Source organism: Corylus avellana, chromosome ca3 (genome assembly GCF_901000735.1).
Source record: "Corylus avellana chromosome ca3, CavTom2PMs-1.0".
NCBI lineage: Eukaryota > Viridiplantae > Streptophyta > Magnoliopsida > Fagales > Betulaceae > Corylus > Corylus avellana.
This window is the reverse complement of record NC_081543.1, coordinates 10,731,514-10,743,411: the sequence shown is the minus strand read 5'-3', so window position 1 is coordinate 10,743,411 and position 11,898 is coordinate 10,731,514. Positions and strand designations below refer to the sequence as shown.

Here is an 11,898-nt window from a genome sequence, read left to right as displayed (position 1 = left end):
TTTTCATTTTTATTATTTCTTATTAGTCAACTGGAGGGGTGAGTATTGAGTAGCGACTACTTTTAAGGGGTCTCCATAAAAATATCATCTCATATATTATGACCCGGGCAAGTGGAGGTTGTTCACCAATATTTGTTCCCCAATTCATTTCTGTAAAATTAGTGATTTTTATAGCTATTTTTAAAAATACATGAAAATTATATACTTTACATAAACACGAGCTCACATATAAAAGGACTATATACGTCTTTGTATTTATTTATTTATGTTGGTTCGGACCTTGCACCCAAAAAATCTTGATTCCACCCCTGGAGAATAGTGAACTATAAGTGTCCTTTTGGTTTAGGGGTTTCGTCTTCCTATATAGGACTATCATAAATAAGGTAAGTAGGCCATACCACACGTTCTAATTTTTCTTGATACAAGGAATAAGTAAGGTAAAGTTTTAATTGAGGGCCGCTGATCTAGCCTATAAATACAAAGCATGAGTATTCCATCAATATGAAATTGAATGACAATTAGGCATAGGTTAGAAGAAATATCTCTCTCATAAATTTATTTCACGTTTATGTTGCTGGGGTTTTCTAATTTGCTAATTTGCTTGAACAAATATGGCTAAAGGTATTTTTACATTTTTCGCTGCTGATATATTATTTTATATTTTTATGTGCTTACATTCTATCCTTAGTCAACACGACCCACACAAAATATCCTTCTTCAAAATCCACAAAGCGTTGATACATTTTTGCAATATTCTACTGCCAAACATAAGGTGAATCTCCTTAATTTGACCAATGAGATCTTATGCTTTAGTATTCACTATTTTCAAATCGGAAACAGGAGCTAAATCCAACGGTGCACGCGAATTAGTCCTATAAACCACAAGGAATGGACTAAAGAACAATGCTCCAATCCGTAGAGCAGTTGTAAGCAACTCATTTTGGAACAACTTCTTATTCCAAGGCTTAAGATGATCACCCACCAAACTCTATAAAAAATCTCTGAAAGAACGATTGACTACTTCCGCTTGGTGGAGTAACCCATTATCAAAGAGCCTATTAAGCCCAATCAAAGGCCCTTTTGGGCCAAAACAAAGTCGAACCACTCATAGAATCATTATTCTAACAAGTTTTTTAAGTCAACCATATGGATTAGTTGTCCATGGGAATGTGGGGCTCTTGAAGTACCAAGTTATCAAAGGGCCTGTTAAGCCCAACCAAAGGCTTTTTGGACCCAGGTAAGCCTATGATTTTAGTCCACCACAAGTCTATGGCACAGATTCTTCGCTCAGCATTTTAGTCCTCCTCTTTCTCTTTCTTCTTCTTCTTCTTCATTTGCTTATAGAAAATAAAAAAAGAAATAGCATATCTTGAATGAGAATTAATCTGATTTTGATTTTCTTCTACTTCTTCTAGTTGTCTTCTTTCTTCTTCATTTGATTATTCTTACACTTACATTAACTCTCACTCTCTCTGGAAGCCCCTCTCTATCTTCTCTTATGTCTCCTAGACCCACTTTTCTTTTCTTTTTTAGGTCAACTCACCTTGCCCGTGGTGACATTTAAGGGAAACAGATTCTCTCCGTTTCATGGTGAAGAACCATTTAGGCAAAAAAGGTGGGATATAATTGTCATTATCTTAAAAGATGAGGATAATTTTATCTCAATTTTTATACATTTTTCACTAAATGGTTAATCTCCATTTCAAATCAGAGGAGCCATATCCACATTTCAGCCTCTTAAACCAATCATCTTGTACAGCTACATGTTTTTGCTCTAAGAGAGCGCCGCCTAGAGGGAGAGAACTTTTGTTCTTTGAGTGCGCCGCTAATCTCCTCCGCGCCGCTTTGTCCTCCACCGTCCACTGCTGGGTCTGTTATCCAGCCCCCCACCGCGTTTCACTGGCCCTATTCACTTCCAACACCAACTTCGGTTTCCAGCAAGCACGCAATTAGCTTTTCTTCCGGCCGCCGTCATCCACCTAGTGTGCTTTTGTTTTTTGGCTTTATTGTTTTTTTTTGCTTTCATTTTCTCTGTATTTTTTAGTTTCTGTTGTTTTTTCCCTTCTTATTTGTTCCTTATTTTATATTTCATGTTGTTTTGTTGCTTGTAATAAAGCTATGTTCTCTCGTTGATCTGTGAGGTATTTGTTCATGGTCCAAACCCTTGAGTCGTGGATAAGATCTATATTCTGGCTTTCGAGTTAAGGAGGAAGAATTTCGGCATGGGGGTTTTCTACTTTCAGGTCGAGGAATAAAAGCTACCTATGGATTGGAATGAGTCTATCTGGAGCAGATATGTTGTTATATCTAAAGATTATCATGGATTAGCGGATCTTGTTTGAGATTGAGATGGTTGTATCTTTGACGTCATCTTCGACGTTTGTAACCTCGTACCTTCGGCTTTGATTGCTTCAGAGCTTTTTGTTCCATATTGTAAGAGCTTTATGCTCATATTATCTTTAAATGAATGTGACTGAAATGTTTTCCTCTTAAAAAAAAAATATTTATCATAGCATGAAAAATATTAGGAACAGTAGAGATTGCAGTAATAAATTTGAAAATAATTGTAAAATAATTTTATCTTTTATGGAAAGTAAATTAAAGAAAGTATTAAATGTTAATTTAATAATAATTCTAAAAGTTAGTTATATTTGAAAATAAAATAGAAATATGTTATACGTATAACATTATTTGGATAAACTGTATTTAAATATATCATTGTATTATATTATATTATATTATATTATATTATATTATGATATGCTTGCGTAGCTGTGTTGCACATGGTTGTTGATTGTGGAGGGTCCACTCTGTTGCTGTTGTAACTTTAAACATCTTCTTCCTGGGTACGTACCGGTAAGATATTTGAGGGAAAAATACAAAAAATGAGCACATACTCTAAACATTATCATTTCTTAAAATCTAAATATTAAGTGTGTTTACCATTGCGATTTATAAACAAAAAAGTACAATTTTAAACAAAATCGCAAAAAATAAATTTTTTTACAAAATTTATTTATAAATAGGCCCAATTTTTTTTACCAATCATTACATTTTATTTTATTAATTATAAATTGTCACGTCAATTTGTAAATAATTTTAACCTTTGTTTTTTTTAATATTTTTTTTAATCAAGAAAGGGAAATGAGGTTAGATGATGAAACAAACATAAAAGGTGGGAGGACACCCTAACAATAACGCCCAAAAAGTAAAAAGCATTATAAATATATGAACAAATTTTGAATTCAGTCCAAAAGAATCAAACAGCAGGCAATAGTGATTAACAATAGTCCTAGAAGAATCATAAGCAAAACGGACCTTTTTAGGTATTTATTCGGGTTGTTGTAACATCTGCTAAAAACACCCAAAAAAAAAAATAATAATAATAATAATAACAGAAAAGTAGAACTCTTTTTTTATGTGGGGACAGATCATAAAGTGGACTTCATAGTATGTTGGGTTCCACGGCGTCAATGTTTTGCTCAATGATATGATAAGATGCCATGTTAGTCGTCACTCCTTACGTTCTAATAAAATTACGACAACCTCTTGTTGACAGATGTGGACGAAACATGCTTGTACGGTTGTACCGTCAATGAAATGACGAAAACAAATATGGGGAAAAGAAAAAAGCAAAAGAAAAATGTGACTTAATTGTGTCTCTCTTCTATTTTGTTTTCTTCTTTTTTTCATTTTTAGATAGTTTCATATTTTTTTCAGAACCCTAGGATTCCTAGCTAGGGTAATCTATCCCCTCAATATTTTTCTTTAAATCACTCATATGTAGTAGAAAAATCAACATCATCTTAACACGTTATCAATCTAAAATTATGTTTGATTAAGTAGATTTTTTTTTTTTTTTTTTTTTTTTAGAAAGAAAAAAAAAAAAACCCTACAATCGGAGACAGAACCAGAAAGTTTGATTGAGAGCCAAGGTAGTATATGAAGAGAAGGGAAAGTAGAGGAGAGGGGGAGTGGGCAGGGGAGCGGCTAATGGGCTTATTTTTTTTGGGTGTTTGGATAGATTTCATGACCAGAAAAGTAGAAGTAAAGCTTTGAGTTTGTTCACGTAACCAAATCCTAAATTTACATATAAATATGTACAAAAACAGAACAAATCCATTAGAATTTGCTTCCAACTATTCATCAACTCTTGAAATTTTTCCCATAATGGTCGGCTAACTCTTGAGTCGATTTTTGAATTAGAGTTCTCAATATTTGTCTAAGTTAACTACAGACACTGAAGGTATAGTAGAGTTCAATTCAATTTTTAAGTTGACTTCGACCTTACTAATCCAAACATAGGATTTTGAGAAAAGCATATTATACACGTTTTTTCTATTAAAACCACTCAAAATGAAAAATTGATTTCGAAATATAACACAAAAAGCCAAAGGGGACATGTATTTAGGATTAGAACAGCTAGTAGCATCTTAATACATAAGCCTAACTAGCTATGTAAAAAAAAAGGTTATAATATATTAGACTCTTTAAATAGAAGGAGATATGTTTTTAAATTCCATTAAGGCCAGGAGATAAAATTAAGGGTAGTAATTCGTGTTCGTATGTCGGGTTTCGGTCGTGTTGATCAACTATGAGTATAAAATTATATAGGTCAATCATAATCCGACTCATTATCATAAATATCATTCATAAATATTATTTGACCATAGAGCCACCGGCCCACCGCCATGTCAAGCTGCAATCATGGCCACGTACTCTACCAAAATTTGTCCAAGCATGCATCACCGGCCACTTGCCTCTATTTTATAAAAGGCATTTTATATTAAATTTACCCAAAAAAATAAAAAATAAAAATAGTGAGGTAGCATGTTTAAAAATAAAAAAAAATAAAAAAATTCTTTTTTTCCTTCATCACTTCCAATAATCTTTTGCTTCTTAGTTTTATCATTCTTAATTTCTTTGATATTTTAAATGTCATACATACATGCTATCAGACGCCGTTGATTTTAGTTGGTCGTTGTTAATTAAGTTTCAATCATGTATTGTTGATTTTAATCATCTGCTAACTATTTTAGGTAAAAAAAAAAAAGAAAAAAAGAAGAAGAAGCTAGTCTTAAGCTCATTAATGGGTAAATAAACTAATAAGAAAAAATCAATAAGATTCTCTCTAATTTTTGGGAATTGTAAAAATTGATAAAGAAGTAAAAATTAAATATAATAATAAAAGTAGATAGTTAAAATAAAGAATGAGATGCTAAGTATTTTGAAAAAATAAGCAACTAAAACAAAAGAATATATAATTTTTTTAATTAAAATTTGCCGCACCATATGTGAAAACAAGTAATAATGCTATATGCAAGATTTTTATCTCCTTTTTATCTTCCAAACGTGACCTTAACTTTTAAAATCATCATTGAATTTGTGATGGACCAGTATTAAATATTTTTGATTCTATAATAACTTTAAAAACTGCATCACATTTAGGAAAAAAAATATATATATATTATTATTCATGTGATGTGTATTATGTAAAAAAAAAAAAAAAAGGAAAGAAAAAAAAAAGTCTCATATATGAAAAGCTTAGCAGTAGTGGTCCATGAAATGAGTGGACGGGAGCAAAGCTTAGCAATGTACCTCGTAAATTTGAGTTCGATGTTCTGCCAGTTGCACGTGAAAATCGTTTTCAGAAAGACCTCTCTCTCTCTCTCTCTCTATATATATATATATATATATCGACACTGACGACAGACATGTATTAATATGGCGCCTTCTTCCGCCCCTGTAGCTTTCTCAGTGAGACGTAGCCCGCCGGAGTTGGTGGCTCCGGCTGAGAAAACACCTAATGAATTAAAGCGTCTGTCGGACATAGATGACCAAGGAGGCCTCCGTTTTCAGCTTCCATTTGTTATGTTTTACTCAAACATTAATGATCCATTATTGATGGTGCAGAAAGAGAAAGACCCTGTGAAGGTCATTAGAGAAGCTTTAGCTAAAGCACTGGTGTATTACTATCCTTTCGCCGGCAGGCTTAGAGAAGGAGGTAACCGGAAACTTACGGTGGATTGCACCGGAGAAGGTATCTTGTTCGTTGAAGCTGAGGCAGACATCACACTCGAGCAGCTTGGTGACACAATTCAACCGCCATGCCCATATATTGAAGAGCTTCTGCATGATGTTCCTGGCTCTAACGCTATCCTTGGATGCCCTTTGCTACTCATTCAGGTATAGAACCAAATTCATAGTGTGCCACGTTAAAGTTAATAAAATTACAACACGTTTTATATTTAAGTCAGCTAATAAAATTTAATTGTAGGGAGTAATTTATTTTATTATTTTATTTGTTTTGCATACTACAAGAACCTCTGAAACATTCATTATGATTCTAGATGAAGCTAATTGTAATCAAGTAAACAAAACAAAACGATTAATTTTGCATTTTACCCTTATAAATATCTTACAAATTGGATGTGATATGATCGGTCTAATAGCTATTGGATTGGCTCTTGTTTTGTTTTTTTTTTGTTTTTGGTTTTTTAAATATCCATGACTATTAAATTTTGTTACATCAGTTTTATAAAATATTTAAAAAATATTTTTGTAGCACATAACATTACTCTTATGTGTTGCTAACAAGTTTTTCTTTATTTATATTTGATTGAGTTTTTGGATTTAAGTGTTATGTGACATGTGTAGCCCGTGTAGGCATCAATAAGATGGGGATATAGGAGTTTGACTTGTCATATGTGATATGTGGGTTAATTGCCAAATTGACATACCATTTAATTTTATTTTTTTTTTCAAAAAAGAATTAATTGCTAATGATCTCTAAAGCATTTTTAATGGAGGAGCCAAATTTTTATACAAAATAATTCATCAAAACTCACTTTATCTAGTTTAGCTTATGAATTTTTAAAGACTCCTACATCCGATTAGCTATATTTTTTATCTATATCATTTAAATATTATTTTTTTACTCTTTATTGATTCTATCTTTATTTATTTTCTAAAATTCGTGTTTCCCTCTTTATTTTTTTAATGGTAATTCGTTTAGCATAATAATTTTTCAAGGATTATTATTTTTCAAATAATCATTTTAGTAACTATAATATTTTTGAAATTGTTATATTTCATAATAATTATATTTTTCAAATGTCGTATTTGCCAATATCAATAATATTTATGAAATTTTTTTTATTTATTAAAAATTGTGAAAGAATATTTTCATAATGATCCCTTAAAAAGTGGGAAAAGTTTTGGAAAAAAGAGAAAATAGATAGGAGAAACAATAAAAAATAAAATGGCTCCCTTGAAAACTGTTGCTACATGTAGCTTTTTTTTTTTTTAAGCTAGTCCAATCGGATATCCACTATGCATTTTTTTTTTTTACTAATCCAATGTGGGGTTTTTTTTTTTACAAATTTGAATAGTCATTTTAGATAAAAGTACTATTTAGCTCATTCATTGGGAATGCTCTAATAGATTAGCCGTTTAAATCCATTTAATTCTCTCAAAAACAATAGATTTAATTTGATCCATTAACATCTGTAACTCCTATACATTTGAATATATATATATATATATATATATATATATATATATATAGACACACACACACTGTAATTCTTGTTTGCCTAATTACTTGTCCTCTAACTCATGCATGCAGGTGACCCGTCTGCTATGTGGAGGATTCATCATTGCTATACGACTAAACCACACAATTAGCGATTCTCTTGGGTTGGTAAAGTTCCTCAACACTGTTGCAGAGATGGCGGGTGGTGCATCTGCGCCATCGCAGCAGCCTGTGTGGCAAAGAGACATCTTTAGTGCACGTGACCCACCACGGATAACCTGCGTACATCACGAGTACGAGGAGAAAGCGATTGACAACAACAGCTCAACAGCCATATTAATGGAGGACAGTAGCATGATGGTCCATTGGTCTTTCTTTTTTGGTCCCAAAGAGATGAGATCGATACGTATGCATCTTCCATTACACCTTCGGACATCCTCCACCTTTGAGATACTCAGCGCTTGCTTATGGAGATGCCGCACGATTGCCCTTCACTTGGATCAGAATCAGGTTGCGTTCAAATATTTCACCAAAATTAAAGTTTTTTTTTTTTTTTTTTTCATAAAATAAAAAAGAAGAAGATTTTTCTCTAATTTAAAATTTTCAACTTTTCTCCATTTGTGTCATGCATTTTCTCTCTTGAAAAGTTTTAAGGAATATTTTGTGGTTTATAAATGATTGTTTTTCTCTTATTTTAAAATGGCTTTTTGGTAGATAAATGATAGTGGTGTCACCCGGTGCGCACTCTGGCACAAGCCGCATTGACAATGCACTTTACCCGAGTCACACTCTTATTATTTTCATGTGCATTTTTTGACATGTACAATTACTATTCTAACTGTCAAATGTTTTGTTTGGATTTTACATAAATAAATATTTTAAACTTCTATTTCAACAGTCATAAACCCCTCTTCTTAAGGGTGTATATGCGAATGCGGCTGCGGATATTGCAAATAATCGTATCTGCATCTGTAAAATGTGAATATTACTTTTAGATAAATTGCTCGTCTTAGGGGTGTATATGCGAATGCGGTTGCGGATATTGCAAATAATCGTATCCGCATCCGAAAAATGCGGATATTACTTTTAGATATTCGCATCATGTTTTTATTATCGGCATTCACACAGTTATTGCAATTATTGAATGTGGTTATTAGCCGCTATCTGCATTCAAGTGATAGGCCTATTTTAGTCTCTTGGGCCTTCTTTAAGTCTCTACTATAACCTATTTTAAACGCTTTTAAAAATTATTTAGGCTGATTTTTAGTGTTGTACGAGGCGTACTTGTCTTAATTTTTTTTAAAAGCCTTAATGTTTTGAAAATATATTTATCTCACATTACTTTTGCCTTCTTTGCCCTAGTGAATGCGTGAATTGTGAAGAAAAAAACATAATACAATGTAAACATAACATATACCTGATCCAAAACGACATCGTTTTGGTAAATTTGTTAAATATAATATAAAAATTTAGTATGTATAAAGGGTACGTCGATGCGGTTACTAACCACATTCACATACTCTAAAACTGATATTCGCATATGCCAATTGTGAATTTTGCTAATCACATCCGCTTTCACATGTGCGGATAGCAGGTAGTTGTAGATAACGGGTGCCGGCAGGTAATGTCCACCCACGTGTACACCCCTAGCTCTTATAACTCTATAAAAGACTAATTTCATAAATTCGATTTACACACATTTTTCTCGTCTTCTTCTCTATATATTGTTACACATTTTCTTATTCAGAATAGCGTTCAGGTTGTTCGTCTATCATGCATGATCAATGCACGTGGTAAGCAAGGGCTACAAGTGCCCGATGGATATTATGGCAATGCATTTGCTTTCCCAACTGCAGTAACAAAGGTAGGATCACTCTGCCAAAATCCATTAGGATATGCACTGGAGATAGTGAAAAAGATCAAGTCAGAAATGAGTGAAGAGTACATCAGATCAGTGGCGGATCTTATGGTGATCAAAGGACGTCCACGATACACAACAGCTGGGAACTATCTTGTTGCCGACACAACACGTGTCGGCTTTGGAGGGGTCGATTTCGGGTGGGGTAAGCCAGTTTATGGAGGTCCAAGTGGGGCCATACCATTGGTTAGCTTCTTTGCAAGGTTCAGAAACAGCAAAGGTGAGGATGGAGTTGTAGTGCCAATATGGTTGCCATTGCCTGTAATGGAAAGATTTCAGCAAGAGTTGTTGAAGATAACTCATCAGGAGCCTGTTAATCAATCCCATGGAGTAATGCAAAAAAGAATTTTGTCCTTGCTCTGAAGCAAATGTTGAAGGGGAAAGTCCTTTTTATTAGCTTTAGATTACTACTAATTATTTCAAGTGATTTAGTGTTATGATAATATATTATGTAGGATTATGTCAATCGACAATTATCTATTTTAGTTAAGAGTTTGAGTCTGTAGCATTACGGTACAGTGTTTTATGGTAGTAAGTCTCTATTGTCTTACTTTATTAAAAGTTGGAATTATACTTTATCTCATAATAAGGTTCAAATTTTATCTTTAAGTGATTGTAAGAGTTTTATCTCCAAGTTAGAGTCAGAGTTTATCTTCAAGCCTTTTACTTTGTTTCATGTAGTTCCTTATTTAAAGGGTGATCAATTAATAAAGAGTAAGCAGAATTAATTCAAAATCTTGTGTTTGAAAAAAAAATTTAGGTTCCCTTAAGAATCTAAAGGGTCTAGATTCTCTCAAAACCTAACATGTATTCCCATTATGTGTTTGCAAAATCATTCACATAACATATAGTGATGGTTTAAGAAGAGCATGCATCATTTGATCAATTATGATAGAATTGGATGTAATGGCGGAGCCATGAATTTAACTTAGTAGGGATGGAACTAAACTAATAAAATGTAATGATAATAATGTTAGAACTCGTTTCCAAAACTCCAATTAATTGGATGTTGTTCTAATTATAATTAAAATATAATACATGTTTATTCTCTGATTATTATTATTGAACAATGAGCATATATATGTAAGAATATGATACTGTCAAAATAATAATGATACTCCATTGTAATGTAATCCAGTTGATGACAACCTCGACCATCAACATATAAAATATTTTGCAGTTAATTAAGCATTTAGAAGTGAGAAGGACATCGCCAATGGGTAACACTAGAAAATTTTGTGCCAATATATTACACACAAAATGGTGAGACTCCTTTAAACCCTTGATAGCATAAAAAATAAAAATAAAATAAAATAAAATAAAAAACGGGAGGCGCAGACCAAGTATTAAAGGTACAGGCCCTTTGGAAGGATCACATAATGAAAATGGATTCCATGGCCCATCTTATGGGCCTTGCCATGGGCTCTTTCAATGAAAAGTTAGGGCTTAAAATATATATACGTCGGGGCCTGGCTAACAACATCTTAATTATTACTCATTACAAAAATTATAGATTATGTACACTACCATTATTTACTTATAACTTTCCTCAAAATATATTTATTAGCAAATTTTTAGGTAATGAAAATATTTTATATCGTATTATGTAAACTTTGTTTATAAACAGATCTAAATAAATGAAAAGAGAATAAAACAATAAAAAAGAAAAAGAAAAGATATTCTTAAAACTTTCTCAAAATTTATGGTAAATGTGGAAAAATATTATAGAATCCCATAATTAAAGACGTTGAGTTGATTGCTCAAATATAAAAATTAGTAATAAAATCACACAATGATAACTGAAGATGTAAGTTTACTGCACACCAAGTTCTTTGATCAAAGAGCACCTACAATATAAAGATAGAAGAAAAATCAAAGTGACCTGGTATCACGGGTGATCCAATGGGCTGGGAGTTACTCTGATGCCAAGTAAGTAAATGATCTTATTTGATGCATAAGTAAGTAAACCCTTCTCTCTCTCTCTCTCTCTCTCTCTCTGGAGAAGGATCATCTCCATTTCAAATGAAATGGAGGGGATCCATTTAATTAAAACAAAATGACATTTTTATTCAAAATTTGTCCAAAATATTTGTTTTAGACAAAAATACCCTCTTATTTTAACTAAATGGATCCCCTCCATTTCAAATGAAATGGAGAGGATCCAGGTCTTCTCACTCTATTTTGTAAAGAGAGAAGCTCTGGTTTTTCCAGCTGTCTCCCCAGTGAGACTCTCCATCGCCTTGTGCGGCTTTTCCGAGGAGGAGGGAAAGGCCTTGTCCTTTCCTTCCTCCCTTGACCCCTACCCCTTTTTTTTTTTTTTTTTTTTTTCATGTTTTCTTGCTGTTTTTCGTTCTTTTTCTTGCATCGCCGTCCTTTGTGCCACTATCTTTCAACCTTGCTTTTCGCCGTCCACGACTACTCTAGTATCCATCTTTCAACCTTGCTT

General features: G+C 32.7%; 1 protein-coding gene across 1 annotated transcript; it reads left to right on the top strand.

The window, feature by feature from the left end:
• Positions 1 to 5,724: 5,724 nt before the first annotated feature.
• Positions 5,725 to 10,187, top strand: LOC132175356 (methanol O-anthraniloyltransferase-like). Its single transcript, XM_059587282.1, has 3 exons — positions 5,725 to 6,186; positions 7,628 to 8,044; positions 9,294 to 10,187. The coding sequence occupies exons 1-3, from the start codon at positions 5,725 to 5,727 to the stop codon at positions 9,813 to 9,815; spliced, it is 1,401 nt and encodes a 466-aa protein (XP_059443265.1). The 3' UTR covers positions 9,816 to 10,187.
• The last annotated feature ends 1,711 nt before the right edge of the window (positions 10,188 to 11,898 follow it).